At 35.6% G+C, this 23,642-nt stretch overlaps 1 protein-coding gene across 1 annotated transcript; it reads right to left on the reverse strand.

Moving 5' to 3' along the window:
• Position 1: 1 nt before the first annotated feature.
• Positions 2-17,372, reverse strand: LOC149928507 (uncharacterized). Its single transcript, XM_090157888.1, has 12 exons — positions 16,947-17,372; positions 15,852-15,990; positions 15,480-15,798; positions 15,321-15,421; positions 14,957-15,265; positions 14,694-14,903; positions 14,531-14,641; positions 14,285-14,427; positions 13,849-13,913; positions 13,507-13,787; positions 13,051-13,446; positions 2-144 (listed from the first exon to the last, which is right to left on the reverse strand). Exons 1-12 carry the CDS (start codon positions 17,370-17,372, stop codon positions 2-4), a joined length of 2,643 nt encoding a protein of 880 aa, XP_090014014.1.
• Between the last annotated feature and the right edge of the window lie 6,270 nt (positions 17,373-23,642).

Below are 23,642 nucleotides of genomic sequence, written 5' to 3' on the forward strand. Positions count from 1 at the left end.
CCTAATTTGTAAAGGTACAGTTTTGAGTTAAAAGGAACCACCTATGGACTGCATAGGTACAGTTTTGACGAGAGCTCTGAAAAACAGTATTTTGTGGTAAACGGCTGTTGGATGAGAGCGTCATATGACAGGCGGCTGAATCAACTAACAATGATCGGGTAATTAAGTTACAAATATAAAAGTAACCTTCGAAGCTTATAGCGTGTGAAGACTATTAGTATACAAAGGTTTTTGGGGTTTAATTTTTAAAAAGCAAGTCTGGGCTCCGCCTCGTTTTGGTTGTCGCTCAATAGATGTTGCCAAAAATGAAATCTAAACAAGTTAGTCAAGTCACAAGGGGTTTTGAAATCAGTCCCTCATTTAGTCATGGACCAAGTATCTAAAAGGACTCACTGTTCAGGCTTTAAAAAGCACGCGTGAATAATGGGAATAGGAAAATCGGGGCTAATTTTAGTTCAATGTGGACAAACTTGGCATCGCTGAAGTCGATTTCCGTCAAAGTTTCATAGAGAAGCTGGTACGTTAACGTTCAATTTTGACAAAATGGTGCCGTTGTTTTCGGTTAAATGATTAGGCTTAGTAAGTTTTTGACCTTTTAATTTTGAAAATGGGCCGTAACCACTGTGTTAAGTAAAAATAACCAGTAGGCCGCGTATGGCTGAGGTTTTTTAATCAAATTTATTGGTACCCATTTCATTTTTAAGCTAAAAAATGTAATGAACTTAGCCTAACCTAAAGACCTTTTCACACGAGCCAACTTTTCAAATAAAAATGCTGAGTCAGAAAAAATGGATCATTGATCCATTTTTTTTCTCGCGTACTTTTTTGGTGGATCAACTCATCGAACTTTTATTCACACGAACCAACTAGTTGACTAAACTCAAGTTGACTCATCTAGTTGTATCAAAAAGTTGACTCGTGTGAAAAGGCCTTAACTTTATCGCACGTACTGTCTCCTAAGCTCGAACTCGCAGTGATAGTTGAACCTTAGAGGATCGGTAAAAAGCCTATTTTTTAGCCCCCGTAAACCAATCACACTAAGGTAGTCGGCCAAGGTTATTTGAAAAAAAAACAAGTATCGCTAAGAGTGGACGATACTGTTCGAAAAAAGAAAAAAAATAAACACGAAGTACATTTTTACATCAAAAGGTATTTTTTCACGTTTTTATAGATTAAATATGATATACTAAATATCAGTTGATAGTTTTTATTGAATTAAAAAACCAAAATTACGTAACAATACCAACCGCATTAGATTGCCATTTTGAAATTTTAAGATCACGTGGTACAAACGACCTTGCAAGACTCCCTCGGAGTCTCTCGAGCTGATTGATACGCGGGGAGAAATAAAATGCACTGTGGAAGCTAGGAGCAACAAACACAACACCCCACACAAGGAGAACGCAACCCGTCAAAAGTCGTGGAATTTCTTACGTACATTTTTCATTGGCTAGACGCTTTAGCTCCTGCTACCGTCGGAAGGGGAAAATTCGGAAATTGTCTTCCCCCCCCCGCCCGTAAAACGTTCAGCGTAAACGCTCGTGACGCTCGTCGAATGAAATTCGTAAAGGCTAGCTGCGTTCTCCTGGTGTTTGTTGCTCCTAGGTGGAAGGGTATCGAAAACCTGTCCTCTTAATTTACTGTCCATGGTTGAACAGAATTCTTGAGGCGCTTCAAAGCGGCTGAAGCTGATGTACCTCAATAAGCCTTCCGATTTAGGCCACGCCTACCGTGTCAAAATATCGGGAACAGTGAGTCCCCTTAAATTCTTGGTCCATGATTTAGTATTGCGCTATCTAGTAGCTTTTAATTAGTTTCTTTATATACCAATAGATGGAAGCACAATTAGCACATGCTAGAAGCTTATTTTTTCACGTGGTTTATTCTTTTTTCAAAAAGAGCCGAGACTTGCTAGGAGATGTTTTTTTTTCGATTAGCGTTATAAGACTTATATGTAGGTTACGTTAGTTACCTGTTTGCGGGGGAAAAACCAAGAACGTAGGATTAATTAAAATGATTGAGAATCGGAATCGATAAGCTATCAAGAGTTTGTTGAATTTTCATTAGCTCGAAGCCGAATGCAAGTACTTCGTGAAAGTTTGCCAAACTGATCTTCTTGAGCTCGTATCGATTTTACGTTTTCCCGAAATTCGCATCTATTTCAGACACGTGGGTTCCTATCGATTTGACATTATGACATAGCGCGAACGATTTTACTGCCCTCTTTCGGTATTTTTTTTTATTAATTAATTAATTTTATTATATAATTTAATAATGATAACAAATTTTTTAGGAATTAAATTGCATTTAATTTAATTCAAAATGTTTGCGTATTCTGAAAAATAAAGGCAAAAATTTCAACATAAATGGGAGTAGATTCGTAGTTTCGAAATATGCCTGATCAGCGCTAGCACTATGTAGTGGCGACCTTTGGAACCTTCCGGATACTATAGCCAATCACGGGCGATAAAGAATTTTATTATCGTCTGCTGTTTGGAGATTTTTCTTGATTAGCGAGTGAGGGGTCCGACACTCGTCTAAAATGCGTACGAAATTTGAAAATCTTCAAATCTTTTCGTTCAGATTTGAAGATTTGACCGAAATTTCAAAAATTTGCAGAATTTTCAAATTTTATATGTGATTTGCAATTTTCAATGAGATTTGATAGGGATATGATATTTGATAGGGATTTGGCGTGTAGGAAATTTGAAAGAATGACGGACAACTCGTTAGCGAGTTACGGGGCTAATGGCGTAGACCTGTAATCCCATGCGTCTGGGAGGCAGTGTTGCCAATGTTCAAGACTCGAAAATCCCACAGCTCCCGTCAAAAAACCACCCAATAGTCACAACTCGGCCACAACCCCTTCCATTTTCGAAAACTCGGCAGAAAATAGGCACAAAGTTATGAGACTAATGAAATATTTTTTTATATATAGATTTTACTTAAAATATTTTTTTATGAAAACCCTTGAATTTGTAAAAAAAATCCCTTTATCCCATTTCTCAAAAATAGCCCTAAAAAATCCCACGATATGTTATTTTCCCCACGATTTGGCAACACTGCTGGGAGGCAAAGAATGTGACAGCTAGGAGCAACAAACACAACACTCCACACAAGGAGAACGCAACCCGTCAAAAGTCGTGGAATTTCTTGCGTACATTTTTCGCCGTCGGAAGATGAAATTCGGAAATTTTCTTCCCCCTTCCCTGAAAACGCTCAGCGTAAAGGTTCGTCCAATGAAAATTAAACACAACACTGCGTTAGCGTGCTTAAACGCTAGCTGCGTTCTCCTTGTGTTTGTTGCTCCTAGGTGGCAGGCCTTGTGAGAACGACCACCAATAGGCGAAACTATAAAGTCCACGGGGGCTGAAGGAAATACGAACTATTATTAAAGTAAACCGATTAAAGTACTGTTTATTCTTACCCTCGACTCCTGCCTTCTACAAGCTCCCCCGTTCTACAACGCAATCTGTTCCGGATCGCCTGGCTTTGGCCTATGCTGAAATCGTAAGCCCATTGAGTTGGGAATATTAATCTAGAGGTCCAATCGAAACGTCGGATTTCAGTATTTCGCGAAACAAATTTTTAAAAATAAGAATACCGTCGTCTGCTTCCAAATGACGAGAAAACGTTATCATTCTACCCGTGGCGCCGTCTACCTCTCAATGGTTCGTTCAAATAAGTCGCGTTTTCCGGCAAAAAGATTTTGTTTTTCAAAAATAATGGATGGCGCCACGGGTCATATGATAACGTTTTCTCGTCATTTTAGAGGAGACGACACATTCGTAATTTTCAAAAACTTGTTTCGCGGGGAGCAGATTTGATTGGATCTCTAGATTAATATTCCCAACTCAATGCGTAAGCCCCGAAATTTCGACTGAGAACTTTTTTAACATGCATTTCTTGTTATTTTTATATCTCTAAAACTATTGGTCCTAGGCGAAATCTAAAACCACCACTGGATTCCTGACGTCGGAAACATGTGCCTTTTATATGTTTCGATATAATGGGTTTTTTTTTAAGTACTTAATCATTAGTTTAAAGAAATGCGATTTTTTCGGCGACGCTCTTAACAAATTCCCGTTTCGCGGTACCGGCTACTTGGGGAGCGACAACGGGGGAGACCGAGGGGTCGGACACTTGGTATTATTTTGTACGGGATTTCGGGATTTCGTAGAGATTTTGGCGATTTTATCATTAATTTTTGAAGTGATTTTGGGATTTCAATGTTAATTTACCATAGAGAGAGTTAAAAGATTTGGCGATTTTGGACAAAGTGTACGGGATTTTGGTAAATGTCCGACCGTTCGGGGGAGACAGTCGATTCACAGAGAAGGGAGAGAGAGAGAATACGAGACGGGAAAGGCGTCGGGGCATAGCGGAGTGAACCAGGAAACCAAAATAAAAAGAGTGGAATTTCATATTTTTAACTATAGTTTTGGAAATACTACCGAAATTAAATACTATTATAAATAACTATAAGTGAAAAATACAGCAATTCCAAAATTCTTAGTAATTTTTTGTAACGAGATGGCGTTGGGAGCCCAAAATAAATTAAAATGACAAGATAATGAACTCGAGGAATTTAAGTAATATTATTAGCGGAATTTAAGTAATATTATTAGCGGAATTTAAGTAATATTATTAGAGGAATTTAAGTAATATTATTAGAGGAATTTAAGTAATATTATTAGAGGAATTTAAGTAATATAAATTATTTGATATAAAAAGTAGAGAAAATGTTCAAACTGAAAGTAAAATTAAAATGAAAAAGTAGAAGGAAAGTAAGGGCGAGGCTCCGAACCCGGGTTCGGGTTTGGGTTCGGGATCGAGATCCGGGATTTATGGGATGAAATGGGGGTAAAATAGTCAAAAAGTCAATGTATTTATGATATTTCTCGCGACGATTTGTTTTTTCGTATATCAACATATTGTGTCCAGGCCAGCTTGTTCATTTATCAACGCTTATCTCGAAAGATACTTGAACGTATATCTTATCGCGTTTTATCGTACGGAATAAGTTAAAATGATGTAAAAATTGATAACCTAGGCGGCGCGTGCGCGGATTCCCCGGGAGGCGCGGTTAATTTGAATTTAAGAGTTTTTTGACGTCATGGAATATGGGACGCGGTTAACGTGCGCGGATTGGGGCGCGGTTAATTTGAATTTAAAACATGGATTTGAGTGTTTTGACGTCATGGAATATTCGTTGTTAAAATGACGTAGAATGGAAATATTTTTAAACTTCATTTTAATATCATTGTAGTCCTTAAATATGCTTGACACTTGAACCTTTCTCACGAGTATTTCAAACGAATATTTTAAGTATGAGAAACGTATCGTTCTCAAGTATTGTAATTGTACACGTGATTCCGTATGAGGACCGGGTAAATTCCTATATACGTAACGCGATACACTTCAAAATGCGTATACGTAGAATGGAATTAATTTTAAACTCCATTTTAAAAAATAAGATATCGAAGATAAATAATTTCAGAGTATAAAAAGGGAAAACCGTATAATAGTAAGACCATATTTAGAAAGTTCACCATCTGAATTGTATTGGAAGTGACTCCGAGGAACCTTAAAATGTAAGTAGGAATACTCAGTGATAATTCTTAACTTTGTCTTAATGTATTTATTTTATAGGAATTGTTCATTTCCTGTGTCTGCTGACAAAGGGTTAATCGTTTATGCAGATGAAACCATCTACTGCGGTCTATTAGATTTAACAAAGGGTATCAAACTAACAGAAGCGGAACTGCAAGAGCTATGGACAAAGAAAGATGCCATTGAAGCTTATTTCAATAACGAAGCTGAAACTTCGTGGGTTTTCACAGGTTCTGAAACCAAACGGTTTTCGGTTCATAGATTTGCCCAACAAAAGGTTTTAGATGTTAGACAAATGTACCATGGTTATGGCGTAAACTATGGAAAACTGTTACCGACTAAAGAAGGGGTAGCTTTCGCTCAATCTTCTTGGTTGAATTTCCTCGACCAGTACGAGTCGATTCAGAAGTGTTTAAAGAAAATCAAGGAAATAAAGGAGGCGATGACTAACGTTGTAATTAAACAATTACACGAAGCTCTGAAGAAAGCGTGCAATGGCTGCCAAATTGATCATCCATCTCAACTCCAGCATGATTGTATCATGACGGATTATTCTAAGCGCGTAGATTTGCATTTTTATGAAATAATTATGTCGGTAGATTGTGAAAATATTATTGAAATGTTTACTATTCGCTGTGAATTGTCGAAAGAAATTTTAAATAATATAATGTCACTAATAATATGCAATGCTAAAAACTTGTTAAAAAACTAATAAAATTGATTGCACTAATGTTCCGATTCTCATTAACCATTATGGATTTAAGCTTACAACATCCAATGAATGGGCTTGTAGCCGGGTCCACCCAATGCGGAAAGTCATTCCTGGTGGGACGGTTGATTCAACATAAGAAGACATGCATATCCCCTCCTCCGGAGAGGATAATATGGTGTTATACCGAGTATCAGCCGAAACTATTTCAATCAATATTAGAACACACACCTTCAGTCGAGTTTCACGAAGGGTTACTCGATGTTAATATATTAAACCCGCAAATTAGGAATTTAGTTATTTTAGACGATTTGTTATGCGAGATATCTAATAATAAAGATGTAACTAATTTATTTATTCGTGGATCTCATCACAGAAACACCTCCGTACTAATTTTAATGCAAAACCTTTATTACCCCGGAAAAGAAATAAGAACTTTGAATTTAAATGCTCATTATCTATTTATTTTTAAATCACCACGAGATAAATCAACAATTTATCATCTCGCGAGACAGATATCTCCAACCAATAGCAAATACGTTATTGATGCGTTTCAACAAGCTACGTCACGGAAATTTGGGTATTTATTAGTTGACTTGAAACCTCACACCCCAGATCAGTATTTACTACGAACAGGTTTAATACCGGGTGAAGAATCGGCTGTCTTTATTCCAAAATGAAGTGTATTATAGAAGGGAATTTTTTTAGGGTTAATCGAGAGTGGATTATTAAAGAATTAGCTTACGTAGTATTAGAAACTGAAGAATCGGAAGTGTTTACTTTCAAATCTCCATACCCTTTCAAAGAGCTTTCAAACGAAGATAAAAGACAATGCAGATGGATATCTCATAACATTTGTCATCTTCGATGGAATGACGGCGAACGTCCTTACAGAACGAGACGTGACATTTGCAATCAGATAGCGGAAAAAGCTACTTCGTTTTTCACTAAAGGTTTAGAAAAAGCTGCAGTATTATCGACACTCCTCGGTGTTCCAGTAACTAACATCGAAGATATCGGCTGTCCTAAATTATCAGAACTAGAAGACGTTGAATTAAACTGCCCTTTTCATTCCGAAACTGTTCATTGCGCTTTAAGAAAGGCCAAGAAAATCTCTAAATGGATGTCTCAAAACGAGTAAAGGAAAACCTAGACTTTCTACGTTTCCTAACATCCTGTAATCTAAATCAAAGAAAGACAGCTATTAAATACGCTAGCAAGGAAGCTATATTGGCTCTCGTTGAATGTTGTATAAATGTATTGCACGGAACAATTGAACTGTCAGAACGTCATCGTAAGCGGTTAAAGAAACATAGCGCGGTTATACGAAACGTGTCGAAGAAGAACCCGATATCAAAACGACGAAAGATACTGGTACAAAAAGGTGGTTTTCTTCCATTTTTATTAGCGCCACTGCTATCTATCGTTAGCTCAGTCGCCGGAAGTGCAATAAGCCGAGCTATAAACCGATGATGGCTCGAAAAATGCTTCTAGTACCTGAAGATGTAATGGAGAGATTAAAAAACAATACACCTTCCAAAACAGAAGAAACACCTGAACTTCAAAAAGAGAAGACACTCGATGATGAAATGAAATCTATTCTAGATAATCCAGATTTAAACGAATCAGAGAAATTAGCATTATACAATCAAACTCTCCAACGACGGTTAACTTACGTACGTAAAGAGCAAATCTCTCCCGTTATTGAAAACTCTGAACGACCTAAAACTTGGTTCGCGCAAATATCTTATTCTCTACCTGCAACTTATGTTAGTGATGCGATTTCATTATACCGAGCGACTACGGAAGATCCGAGATATATTAGATGGACTAACTCAGGAGAGCTTTCTATTCGAGGACAAATGATTGGAGGATCTAATATAATCGATCTTTTGTATGACGCTGTGAGAAAAACGCCTGGAACAGCGATTGATCCTATAGGAGTTACTGAGTTTTACGAGGGTATTCATAAGTCAAATATTTCAAAACGTTTAATTAAAAATCCTGTAAGATTGACACTGTTAAAAACATTCGCTGTATTTCATACACCACCAAGTAGTTCAATGTTATCATCATCTTCACCTAGTCCTCTAAGACCTTGGATACATACTAAATAAAATATATTAACCTGATAATTTTGTTCTCATTTCATAGTATAAGCCTACAATGGAAGGTTGTACAGAAACGGTCTCTTTAGGACTTTTAGCCTATTTATCACAATCATTTTCAAAATCACCGAAAATTATCACAGCTGTATTAATTATCATAGTTATTATAATATTAGAATTATTTAATTTCCTTTTTTGGCGTTACATACCATTACATCAAAATATTACCCAATATGGAGAAAGAACTTGAGCAGATCTATACTAACCCCGCAGACCCAGGGTCATTCGCTGGAGTTCGAGCGCTCTATAATTCAGCTCGACTTAAAGGTTTAAAGGTTTCATTGGAAAAAGTAAAACAATTTCTAATAAAGCAGGATACATATACGCTGCATAAACCTGCTAGAAGACGATTCAAACGAAATCGAACTATTGTTTATGGAATTGACGAACAGTGGCAAGCGGACTTGGCAGATTTTCAGAAGCTGTCTAAATATAATTCAGGATCTCGCTACGTATTATGTATTATCGACATATTTAGCAAATACGCTATGACTGTAGCGGTTAAAAATAAGAAAGGTGTAACAATTTTAGAAGCGTTACGTAACGTTTTTGAAAAAGGCCGTCAACCGAAAAGAATTCAAAGTGATCATGGAAACGAATTTGTCTGTCAAGAAGTGCAGAGTGAATTACAACGAAGGAACATTAAATTTTTCGCTACCCGATCAGAAATGAAAGCGTCCATTATTGAAAGATTCATTAGAAGTTTTAAATCTCGTTTATATCGCTATTTCACGCAGAATAACACCCTTAAATATATCGACGTTTTAGATGATATTATAAACGCTTATAACAATAGTTATCACAGATCAATTAAATGTAAACCCGCAGAAGTTACTCTAGATAACTCTGCTAAAATATGGAAAAATCTTTACGGTTCGGTAAATTTTTCTCCTCCGTTAACATACGCGTTTGAAATTGGAGATATTTGTAGAATAAGTAGAAATTTATCAATTTTCGATAAGAAATATAACCCGAATTTTACTACAGAATTGTTTAAAATAGCTGAGAGACTACCACGTGACCCACCTGTATATAAGCTGATGGTTTTAAATTCTAACCAAAATTTTAGGAGTATTCTATCGAGAGGAGGTTCAGATTGTTGGTCGAGATTTAAAAGACTGTTACTTCATAATCGAAAAAGTAATAAAAAAGAGGAAAAAATCGGACGGCCGCGTAGAACTGTATGTCAAGTGGCAAGATTACGACCCTACATTTAATTCTTGGATACAAGAAGTGGATTTAAAATGAGTTTTTACGTAACGCTACCTTCAGATTCCTCGTCATTATATTACCAAGATAATAGCGTTGGTAAATTTCGAACGTATTTAGCTGAACCGTTAAGATTTGAGGAACAGTACGAAGTTGGGTTAGCGGAAATAAGCTATCCTCGGACATGGCATAACGTTCGAAAACCTAATCTATTGGTTATTAAAGACCCTCTCGAATATGATAAAATGACTGATAACCCTCTAGTTAAAGACCCTCTCGAATATGATAAAATAATTGAAGTTCCCGCGGGTTTTTATAAAACTCCGGAAGAACTATTACATGTTATGAACGTCCACAACCAAGAAGAACAAGTTACATTCGCTTATTTAAATTATTCTAATCGAATTAAAGTTAAATTGCAACCGAAAATCAGAGCTGTAATTGGCCCCGATCTATCGATTTTACTAGGTTTTAAGGATAGAAGAGATAATGATTTCACCATTTTAAATTCAATGATAACCCCCTACCCAGTTGATATGAACGCTGGGTTACATTCCTTATTCGTTTATTCTGATCTGGTTGAAAATAGCGTTGTTGGGGATAGTTTAGCACCTCTATTAAGAATCATAAGCGTCGAAGAGAAAGCCGAGTCTAATGGGAAAACAACTACAAAAATATTTTCACAACCTCATTACCTACCAGTCGTGTGTAATAATATTAAGACTATAGAGATTAATATAACAGATTATTTAGGTGAGCCAATACAGTTTCATAGTGGAAAAGCTCACGTTGTATTACATTTTAAACCCCGTAAAATGTGGACTTCACTATAAACCTTTAATCATTCAGGACACACCCTCATTCTAGCTTAAGAGAGCGAACAGTTAACATCATGAGGTCTGAATATTCACCTTCAAGAACTGATTATGAAAGTTACTATTTAAACCAGGTTGGTTTCGGTGGAATACCTGTATATAGAGGTTTAGCCGTGCAAAGAGGACATGGACTAGGAAATATATTATCTTCAGCGTTTAGATTCGCGGTACCTTTACTGAAGAAAGGCGCTTCTTACTTGGGGAAAAAACTTTTAAGTACCGGAGCGAAAGTAGCGACCGATGTTGTTAGCGGAGTCCCAATTAAAACAGCGCTTAAATCGAATTCTATTAACGCTGGAAGGGAAACTTTAGCTTCAGCAGCTGATGAAGCCATGAGACTAACATCTTCAGCTACGGATCATATTAAAAGAATGACGGGTTCCGGAAATAAAAGGAAACGAACTCAGTCGAAAAGCGCCATTTCAACAGCAGGCAGGATAGCGAAAGGACGGTTCCCTAAACGTTCCGATATATTCTCATAATGTCCCTTTTACACCCACACTCAGTTGAGTGTATAAATTCCGAGCTAGATTTGTTTCAAGTACCTATGACACAATCTTCGATTATTGGTGGAGAATGGGTTGAGTATAATCCAATATCAAATATAGTTGATAACGCATCAATTACATTTTCTATCAACGGTAACTCTGAAACGTATATAGACCTTTCACAAACTTTGCTGCACGTTCGAGTTAAGGTAACTAAAGATAATGGTCAACTACCGCAACCCGCGGTTCCAGGTGTTGCGGGTGGGGCCGCCGGAACTCCAGCCGACAATATCGCCCCCGAGAATTTGTTTCTTCATTCGCTTTTTAGCGACGTCCACGTATTTCTTAATGAAAGATCAGTAACACCTTCCAGTCAAAATTACGCTTATAAAAGTATGATACAAACTTTATTAACGTTCGGAGATTCTGCGAAAAAAAGTTATTTAACGAGTTCACTTTTCTATCGGGATACGCCTGGAAAGTTCGATTCATTTTTCGATAACGATGGTTTCTCTAAACGAGCGAGTTTAGCGCAAAAAGGGGCGATTGACTTGTTAGGCGTAGTCCATACTGATTTATGTCAACAACCACGCTTTTTATTAAATATGGTTGATTTGAAATTTAAATTCGATAAAAATAGAGCAGCTTTTTGCGTTCATTCCGACGTAAAATGTAAAGTGGAGATTTTATCAGCTTCCCTTTATCTGAGGAAAGTTAAAGTGATACCGGAACTATCGCTCGCTCAAGCCAAGGCGCTACAATATGGAACCGCTAAATATCCTGTAACTCGTTCGGAGTGCACCTCATTTTCTATACCTGCTGGTCTTATGGCTAGTGTGCAAGATCATTTATTTACCGGACAAGCACCCAAGAAAGTTGTTATCGGGTTTGTGGAACAAAAAGCGTTTCTAGGAGATTTGAAAAAATCCCCGTACAACTTTCAACATTTCGATTTATCAAGCATTGGATTGTACATTGACGGTAGCAGCGTCCCTCATAAGGCGTTATCTCTAAACTTTGAGGAAAATCTATATATTCAAGCGTATTGCAATCTTTTCATTCAAACTAATCAGTGGAACGTAGATGAAGGGAATCAGATAAGTCGGGAAGATTACCCTAACGGAAATTGTTTATTCGCGTACAATTTAACCTCGGATCTTAATAACAACGCTAATCACTTGCATCTTGTAAAAAACAGTAACCTGAGATTAGAATTAAAATTTGCAAAACCGTTACCGGAGACGATTTCCATTCTAATTTACGCCGAGTTTCAAAATTTGATTGAAATTGATAAAAATCGAACCGTGATTTTCGATTACAGTAATTAATGGATTCGCTACAGATAACTAAAATTCTTGAAAAAGATTTAAGTACTAAAAGTATATTTCAAGGCGTGTTCGCGGCTGACAAGCTACCTAAATACGTAAAAATATTCCCTTCTCTATTTATTGTAAATACCGATACGAGTGCTGAACCTGGAGAACACTGGGTTCTAATATATTTTTCTAAACATAAAAATTGTGAATTCATGGATTCCTTTGGAAACCCGCCAGATTATTTTAAATTTAATGACTTTATTGAACGAAACAGTAAAACTGTAACTTTTAATTCTAATCAATTACAGAGTAATTCTAGTAATACGTGTGGAGCATTCTGTATCTATTTTGCTATAAACAGGTGTAAAGGAATAGAAATGTATAACATTGTGTCTAGGTTTAAGAAAGATAAATATGTAAACGATAAAATGATTAAAGAGTTTATGTGTAAAATGTATCCAATAAAATAATTTTTTTTACAATTTATAGCAATAGCAGTTTTTTTTTATATATACATAAATACAAGCATTCATTATAATTTTTCAATATCTTTATGACCGTGCGCTAATGTACGAACCCCGCAGGGTAGAATGTATCTCTTATCATCATTTGGTGATAAACAAAGTTTTCTAGTATTTAAAGTAAATAGTTCATGCTTGAAACTAGCTATACGCATCATCTCGGCTGACATGGTTTCTTGATTAAAAAGACAACGTTCATAGTCTTCGTGGCGGATGACGTTTCTAATAACGTTCATGGCAACGCCCTTACAAACCTTTTTATGGTTTAAAATTGACTCTAAAGATTTCCCCAATCGCAACTCCTTTTCTATCTCTTCAGCGGTCTTAGACTCCCCGTACAATTTAATAGAATAAAGCTTTGGACGAAGTCCTACAAAGCTTTGAATTAACTGCGAATTTGTCTCGTCTTTAAAATAACCGAGAGCTTTTTTATTCTGATTAGAATGAAGGAAATGCGAAGGTGGATAATCAGAGAAGTCAAAGCGGTTTTTATGAACTTCAAAGTCTTTATAAACATCATCCGTCTTAATGTTGTACGTTAGACTGTCTGTAAATATTTTATATATTAGTACTATTTAAATAAAAAATGCATATTAAATTAAATTACCAGTGTCTGTAAATAATAGTGATGCTTTGTCCCCGTACGTATTTTTTATGAATCCATAATGGAACCGATACATGAGCTCCTTGGATAAATCTAGAATGGTGAATCCGGTAAATATAGGCCGGTTAAGAACAATTTTAGCTCTCTTCTTATGAGCGCCGGCTAACTCTTCATTAAAGATGGTAAAGTGTTCAAACTGCGGGGAACTTGTAACTTTTAACATTCTTTCTGGTTTATGAATCAACTCGAAATTTATATGCTTCCGTAAATTTTCCATTGTTTTTCTAAAGAATTAAATGAAGTAAGGGAAAAAAAAACAGCAATAAATTATTTAAATTGATTTACCCGAAAACAGAGTTAACCATTAGTTTCCAGAAATTCTTTTCAAATGAACTCTTGGATAATTTCCTCTGTTCAGTGTTGAATCTAACATATTTTTCTAACCATTTTCCTTGAGTGAAGGTTAGAGCTCGATGAACCTTGGTTATTTTCAAACCTAATTCTACATAATATTTTAAATTGCGGTAATGTACTATGTATTTCTCTTTATTATTTAAATTAGGAAGAAGTTTTGGTAGACTTTGATTCTCCTTAATATTTAATTTTCCTAAGAGATCTTTGGAGTATGGAGATAGCATATCATGTGTAATAACTTTAGATTCCGCCGCTACTGGGAGATCGTTATGTAAGTCATGCAACTCTGGAGGATATTCAAGATCCACCTGCAAAGGAAACAATTCTTTAAAAATATAATTCAATAATTATAACACTTGTTATTTACCTCTAAAATGTATCCGTTTTCAACGTTATTGGGAATACTTAGAATATTTTCACAGAGTGTTTGCAAATCATCCTCCTGAACCCACTGGAAGTCGCCTAGCGGTAGTGGTTCACACATAACAGCACCGTACAAATTATTAGCATCTTCAATTAAGTTAAATTAAGTTAATTAATATAATTAAAATTAAAATAATTAAAATAAAAAAAAAAGAAAAAAAAATATATTTTTTTTTTAAATGTAAATTACCTAAATAGCATATATAACTGCTCTCTTTAGACGAATCATATGTGTCGGCCATATATTTGTTATTCGCTTCAGAATAACGAGTTGAGATCATTGAAACACCGCCTCGAATCCCTAAAAATTCAATGTAAATACAATAATATTTAAAATATCACAAAAGCGTTACCCTTTTCAATAAATAAGTGTTGATCTATATCAAGTATGAGATCGAGGCGAACATCGGTCATCTTCAAAGCTGCTTGCCAGGCTAAACCTGGTGCGGTGTAAGCGTGAGCGGGATCTAGTTTATAATGAGTTATAGATAATGTTCTAAAATTTTCAAAAACGTCGGCTAAGAGCAACGCATCGCTTTTCACATAGAGGTCGGTGTATTCTCCTACGAAAACCGAGTTTAAGAGATTTGAAATATTTTTACTATTGTAATTTTACCTAATGTTTGAATATTAAACGCTGTCCAAACATTTTGGGCGTGTAAATAATCAGATTCTAAAATATTTTGATTTTTCAATGAACTGAAAAACGCTTCTCTAGGTGGCAGCATCGTCTCGTCAAATTTCTTTTCATCGTCCATATACTCGTACGGGTAGACCCCCTTCCGCAAAAGCAGTTGAACTTTCTCACTTTCAAAATATTTCTTAACAATCTGGAATTTACTGGCTCCTTCCAAAACGAGATTAGATACTAGAGCATCGAGGCTATCACTTAGAAATCGATAAGAGTCTAAAAACCGAAATCTCCCTAAAAAACAATAAAATTAATGTTAAGGTTAAATTCATAATTAAATATATTTTACCTAGTTTCAGCGAAATATAATTTTCGCTAGTGGAAGGAATACAGTCAAGTGTCTGTTCCTTAAAATGACCAATCTCCTGACATATAAGATGTAAATCGTACCTATGAAGATTTATTATTATTAGGTATATTTCCTGGTTAATTAACTTAATAAATTCACCTGCTAAGGTTATGAAGGAAAATAGGGATAAATTCTGGAACTTTCTTTTGAAGATTACAGACGTTATGCGCTGGCCCCCTATATTTTCCGCTGAAATGACAATGATCTCGAACAGCGGGCATATTTCCCTGATTTAGCTGTTTCTGACAAATGTAGCAATGCGTAGCAGCTTGAAACTGTTCCTCCTCCTCCGGGGTAATAATCATTGGTACATTTGTCTCAATGAGTTCCATCAACTCCTTCTCTAATTCCAGAATAGACTCCAGAAATCTTCGAGTTGCATCTTGTCCTCGATAGCAATCGGTTCGAACAGGTACACCTATAAGTATCCTATTGTAATATATCTAAAGGGAATTTTGTCAAATAACTTACCGTTAGGCCCAACAAGCACCCACGAATACGCGCAGCTGATGTGCATGTTTACTTTGCTGGTATTTAAATCGGGATCTAGATCACATCCTTGAACTCTCGGTAGGATTGCTTCAAAATCGGCGTAAAATACATACTGCACCTAATAATATCATTTCATTAAGAGTTAAATTAAATAATTTTTATTTTTAATTTTTCCGTCCACTCATATTTATCAAAATAAAGCGTCTTCTTCTTGGTAGGGAAAACTGTTTTTTGGACGCCGTGGGTGGCGCATTCTTCGATATGTGCATCACGTCGCTGTTCCGCGTTGTTTCCACTGAATCGGTGAAGACACATTCTATTACAGAAAATAATTAGTAGATTGCAAACTAATATATTGGAAACTAAATTACCTGCAGTAATAACTTGTGCTTCTGTTTTTTGTTAGATGCTGTAACAGTTTTCCTAGGTCTCGTATAAGACAGTAATGTCTATTCCCATCGTCAATATCTTGAGTTTCATCGGTGATGTATAGCAAATCAACCTCCCTTTCCTTACCACACTTGTTAGCGCTTACGTAAAGAGGGAATATATCTCCCGAGAAGCCGAACACAGATATTGATAAATTATTCATTAATTCAAATTTTTTAAGTTCTGTAGCGTTTAATTTGAAAGGAAAAGATATATCACTGGTATCAAGTTCATTTTCATAAGGTCTATATTTGGAAACACTGTTAGGGTGATGAAGCTTAGAAACTGGGTGAAGTTTAGCTAGAATTGACCAGAGAAAACATTTCTCATCATTTTCGTTTCTAATATTAAGAATCGCGTGACGTCGAGATAGTTTTTCAGGTAGTTCCATATACGATGACCCCCGCAACGGTTGGTAAGATGCTACATTTAATTCTACATGCAGAATACGATCAATTACCCAACCCGATCCTATCAAAAATATAATGTTTTAGTTCAAAATATAACTTATAAATTTTAGTACATACCTGTCGCTTCAAAGTTTTCCGCTGCTGACTGTATTGTTTCAATGCAGTCATTCAGCTGGCTTTCAATGACGTCGAGCGTTAATGTTGTTTGCATAGTGCTCCGGAAATAGGGTCGTACTTCCGCTCTTTGTTCCACCCCTCCTAAAGGTCTCATATAAACAGATCTTACGAGTAAGAACCATTTTATTCCGCGTTTACTGGCAAGTCTTTCCATTAGAAATTTACGGAAAGCAGCTCGGTAACGTCCAATAAACATCCCTGCATCAATATCATAGTCTTCGGCATTATAACGAATAGACGCTAGCGTATCATTCAAGGCCAGGACCATACTTGGGGATGCTGGTGGTGTTTCATCAAGTATTGATGAGGCGGGAGCAGGTGATGGTGTTGGGTTGTCGGGTAAATCCGTTGCAGATGGTTGTGTACGGAGGGATTCTAGTTGAATGTCTTGAAGCAGACTAGGTGAAGGTGGACGGTATGGCGATGGTGTACGGGAAGATGCTGATGAAAGTTGTATTGGTGACGGTGTGCGAGACAGGTCCATGGGTTCAGAAGGACCGGGTACATTCAAGTCATGAGTTCGTTGATGACTCTTGAAATGTTCCAATCTAGCAACATTTTTACCACATACTTCACAGACAAACGTATGTCTATCACCGTGTACTTCTCTAACATGCCGATTTAAGGAGGACTTGGTAGCGAAACTTTTCGCGCACGTAGGGCAAATATGTTGAGCTTTAGACATCTTGAATTTAGCTATCGCAGTTAACCGTGGAATGATCTCCGACAACCCTATACAACCCCTTTTATAGTATATTCAAGTATCATTTGAGAACGATACGTTTCTCATACTTAAACTTGAAATATTCGTTTGAAATACTCGTGAGATAGGTTCAAGTGTCAATCATATTTAAGTACTACTTACGCGTTAATGCTATTAAAATGAAGTTTAAAATATTTCCATTCTACTTTAACAACGAATATTCCATGACGTCAAAACACTCTTAAATTCAAATTAACCGCGCCTCCCGGGGAATCCGCGCACGCGCCGCCTAGGTTATCAATTTTTACATCATTTTAACTTATTCCGTACGATAAAACGCGATAAGATATACGTTCAAGTATCTTTCGAGATAAGCGTTGATAAATGAACAAGCTGGCCTGGACACAATATGTTGATATACGAAAAAACAAATCGTCGCGAGAAATATCATAAATACATTGACTTTTTGACTATTTTACCCCCATTTCATCCCATAAATCCCGGATCTCGATCCCGAACCCAAACCCGAACCCGGGTTCGGAGCCTCGCCCTTACTTTCCTTCTACTTGAAAAAATGAATAAGAGATATATGCGGAAGCGAGATTCGAACTCACGCCTGTTAGCTTAAAAATCTAGTAACGTCGTTTTTTTTAGTTTCAGATTTGTCCGTCCTTGCATATACGCTTAGCTGTCGCTTCATTTTAATGAAATAATTAGTTTTAAATTCGGTAATTCGCTTAACTTTCGTTTTACTTCATTAAAAGGATACCCCAGTTCAACTAAACAAGGTAATAAAATTTAAGCCAAGTAAAAACACTAAATACGCTTCCAATTCCAAACTAAAATACTTCGTTAAGTCTTAGCTGTTCTAAACAGTGTTTCCATATGAAACCAATTTGGTTTCACCTAAATAAATATTATTACGTTCCATTTAATCTTTTTTCTCCTTCTGAAAAAGGGACATACATTATACAAAAACCAGTTCTTCGAACTGAAAAAATAGTGTTTATTCTTGTAAGTGTTACGGCTAAGAAGGGACAGACATTAAAATAAATTTAGAATTAATGTTTTTACGAAACATCATAACAAAAAAATGTACGCAAAGTTTATCCAGAATAAACTCTACTAATGTTAAGAGATTAAATACAAAATTAAAGAGTGGAAAAATAACTATGACGTGCGATTCGAATCGCTTTTCATAATTATTTTTCCACTCTTTAATTTTGTATTTAATCTCTTAACATTTGTAGAGTAAAGTTTTAAATTTTTTCCTCAGTTTAGATTGATTTTTCATTGTTAAAAATGGACAAAAGCGCTCTATTTACGTCCCTCATATCTGCTTACGGAAAAGCGTTCCCCGATAAGACACCACAATAAAACCCATGGATGGGTTTAAAGTGTTGCATAAAAATACAGTTGTCATTTCAAGTTTTAATTACAAACAATAAAATTTAGTACCTGATCTTATTGTACTTTATTACCAGCATATTAGTTGTTACGTACTATAATAATATAAGGGGGGGGGTCGATATTTGTTACGTAATTTGAGAAGAGGGGTCTTTAAAATTTGTTACTTTTTGTTACGAGGGGGAGGGGGGAATCTAAAAAGTGGTTTTTCTGCGTTACGTAATTTGTGAACAGCCCCTAAATATCTAATTTTGGGTGAAATCTAATTTTTTGGTCAATGTCTAATTTTGGGTCAATGTCTAAATTTGTTTATATTTAATAATAAATACATTCAAATATTTCATTAAAATTAAAAATTATCTTAAAGGGAATATAACCTCAGGTATTTGGTGTGGAACACCAAAGCTTGCAGCTCTGGCCGCTCTTGCCTTTCGCTCTAAAAATGTTTGGCGCCACTGTACAGGGAAATTTGAAAAATTGAAGGGGTCTTCCATAAAGATTGCTTTGCAGGTTATATTCCCTTTAAATAATATTGTTTAACTTTAAATATAATATTTGTTTAAAAAATGGTTGCTCTATCTAAATTCTTTGAATTAAAGCTTTTCGAATTAAATTTACATAACCTGCTCGAAATTTATTCAATTTAAAAACTTGATAAAATTTCATCCAATTCACAGTAGCTGATATAATTTTACCCAATTTTCAGTACCTGATCAATCTACCCAAATTTAGACATTTGATATGAATTATACCAATTTACCTGAATTTAGATATTTATAGTAAATTTACCCAATATACCCATTTGAATTTAGATTTTTACCCAAATTTATTCGGCTTTATCGACCAGAATAACCCTTAAGACTAATTTTTATCCAAATCTAAAAAGGTAGGGTGGTAAATTCCAAAACATTTGGTCGATTTGTCGTGGAATGACCCCAAATTTAGAAGTTTACCCGAATTCAGATATTTCAAATTAAAATATTTAAATTATTACCCAAATTAAAATACTTACCTAAATTCAATTTCAATATTTAAATTTAAATATTTACAAAATATGCATATTAAGCTGAATCAAAATATTTACCAAAATTAAGAATTAATTGACTTATTTAAAAATTATAATACAAATTAACTCTATTTTAAATTCTCACAGCCAGAATATTCGCGAATCACGTCAGAGTACCTATAAGATTACAAACACGAACATGTGTGACGTGTCACATGATGATTTTTTTCTCACCTAATCGACAGGCGTCGCTTAAACGTGGTACCACAGGAATACGGAATAAATACCGGTTGTCTGCTTGGCGTCGCTTCCGTATTAACCGCCCGCAGAATCTTGGGTCTATTTCTTTATTATGTCTATGCCCCCCCCCCAGACAAAATCTAAGAGTGCTTATAAAATCATTTGTCGTTGACTTTATCACCATGTAAATATTTTCTTTTATTTTTGTCCCTATTAACCAGTAAATGTCAATCCTATCTTATTTTAGTCTTTATTGTCTCAGTTACTCTTCTAATTATATTCCCCATGTATTTATCGCTTGTATTCGCGTTGTAAGGGCACAATAACTGTATAGCTTTTTATACCTGATGAATAAAATTATTATTATTATAATTATTTACTTTTAACTTAGGAGTTACTTGGTTTATTATTACAATGCAACACAGAGCAGCGTAAAAAATAATTTTCTTCGGCAGCATCGACTTCCAGATTTCCGCATTTTTCATGAATTATTTCGGCTATAGCAGACGTTTCACACAGCGCCACCTAGAACCGTTTCGGTCACGAATTAAATTCCATTCTCTTTTAGTACAAGAGGGGGAGCCCGCGCTCGCGCTCTTCTCTATTTACGCTTCCCGCCAAACTTGGTTTCGGATAATTCATTTCGAGAAGAGAGCGGCCTGCCTGCTATGCGATCGGGACATCCCCCGCTGATTTTCGAAGGAGGAATCTCGTTCTCCTATTCTTCACCAGACAATTGACCATTGAAATACGATTGCCTTAGCATTAGAGTCATGTCTAAATAACTTCAGTATAGATTTTACATTTACTATCTCATGTCACTAGTCACAACTGACGCAACGTTTCCTACCTTCGCTTTCGCTACGAGGTTACGATAGTTAGTATTATCAAGAATGTATTTATTTATATTTAGGAAGAATGATTATGTTGCGACAATCGCCGGGCACGTTGAACGCCTTTCCCCCGTCTCGCGCGGGGGGGGAAGACAAAACGTCACCGGCGTTTGATTACCATCGCGTTAGGTGACGTAAATTTTAAGCAGCCAATGAAATACCGGGACTATTCGTTTTATTTTAAGCGGAGGAGCGTACTGGGGGGACCAACGGGTGGATTGAGAGAAAGGCTAAAAACCGTCTCGACATAGACATTCTCCCTTGGTATAAATAAATACATTCTTGGTATTATTACACACTTTTACGGTATTAAGTTTTTTCCGGGCGACCACGAACGTTTTCTTGTGGTCAATTATATTAATAATGATAATAAATTATGACTTCAAATTAGGGTTGGCTGATATAAATCATTTTGAAATCAAATAATTTTTTGTAAAACAAAATTTTTTATTGAAGTATTTCAATAGAGGGAAATATACAAAAAATTGGTTGAATTACTATCGAAATACAAAATAAATCTGAGAAATCTAAAATATTCAACATAGAAACTTCTTATAATTAAGATTTAATTTAATTTTCAATGACACAACCAATGGATGCGAAGGAAGCCCTTTAGTTCTGCTTCAAAGTGCCGCAGCATTTCTTTTGGAGGGGAACTTGATGAAATTTAATATTACAAAGTACTACCAGGAGACATGACTACTTAAAACCTGATATGGAACCACATCGAGATATTTAACTAGAAATTTAAGAAAAAAGTCAATGGAAAAATATCTCGATGTGGTTCCATATCAGGTTTTAAATTGCGGGTCAAAGAGGGGGCTTTCCGGAAATACGAACCACGTGAGGTCACTTCCGGTAACTGTTATGTTTTGAAATTACTGTTTAACTAAAGAATAACTCTCTTGTAAACAACAAAACATTATTTTAATTAAAACACCAAACCCGTACATTAAACTTTATATTCGAGCCCCTCCCAAATTTACGTGTATAAGACAAAATTACTTTTTTAGTCTTATACGCCGTTTGGTTCAGATTTGAAGGTCAATTTAGCGATATTTGGTAAGAGCACGTTGAGACCAATCGAATGATACCAATATCAGGTCATATCAATTTTCAAGGTCACCGGAAGTGACGTCACGTGGTTCGTATTTCCGGAAAGCCCCCTCTTTGACCCGTAAGACAAACAGTTCTTTGTTACAAATCACTAACCTAATTAAAAAATACCTTGACCCATCTTGTACCTTATCACATGCTTATTTTGTCATGGGCTCTTGGACTAACTAGTTTAAACTGATTATCAAAGTAACACTATTAATGTTTTGTACTGATATTAGACATTTTATATCGATAAAAAGGTTAAATCATTAAAAACCTTTAAAAAGTAATTTGTGTTTCAATTTTGCGCAATTCGGAAAATTTTCCGCATTTTATTTTTCCGGAAAATTAACCACACTAGGTAAAACCGTAAATATAAATGGTAGCAGGGACTCATTTAAGTAGTAGCAGGGACTCATTTAAGTAGTACTAAAAACTACTTAAATGAGTCCCTGCCCTTACTAAATCAAACTATGAAAATCAATAATGAAAATGAAAAGGGGACCCCTAGTACTGTTCCTGCCAGATCATCAAATGATAACCAATATTTATTCATTTAATGTGACTGTAAAGAAATAAAAGTAAATCTAGAACTTTGCTTATCTACTCTCTTTGTCTATTCTAACAAAATAGTGCTCTGTCAAGATCAAAGGGGCCCCATTTTCATTATGGATTTTCATATTTTGATTTAGTAAGGGACATAGACAGGGTTGGGGCAAAAAACGTTTGTTAAATAAAAACCCAAAAAAGCGAGCCCAGAGTGGCAGAGTGCCCAGTGAGAAAGAGGGGCCTGATTTTGGGGTAATTTCTACAAAAATTAATGGTTTGCAAGTGCTTAAAATTAGAATCACAACTTTAAACAATAATATAAAAATTAAATAAATATCTTTTTTTCCTTATTAAAATATCATTCAGCGTTAAGTAATCATTAAGTGTTCGAATTTCCCGCCGCGAAAATGGTTTTAAAAGACAACAAATCTGAAATCCGACAAGGCTTAACATTTCAGATAAACTATTTTAAAATTACCTACATGTATGTACTGAACTATTTGGGGGATCATATAATAATAATAATAATAATAATAATCAGCTAGGCTAATACCCAAGGCATCATCTAGCGACGTTTAATTAATGCCTTAAACAGGAAATTGAACTTTAAATTATAATCTAAACATAAAATAAGTATAATTTTGCTATATTTAAATAACTTTCAGTACTGAGTACTCATTATGGTAAAGTTTCGTGCCATAGAAAACCATGTTCTTTATATCGTAAAAGTAGCCGACTTTAAGGTCCGGAGGTGGCGCTCCCCGACGGCCAACGAAGACAATAAAAATCAAACTTTTGATTCGCGCCAATACATGGATTGGAAATTCTTTGGGCAGGTCGCCTGATGCGAGCGAAGTG

The sequence above is a fragment of the Leiobunum rupestre genome, chromosome 9 (genome assembly GCF_980474605.1).
Source record: "Leiobunum rupestre chromosome 9, qqLeiRupe1.1.hap1, whole genome shotgun sequence".
NCBI classification, from domain to species: Eukaryota; Metazoa; Arthropoda; class Arachnida; order Opiliones; family Sclerosomatidae; genus Leiobunum; species Leiobunum rupestre.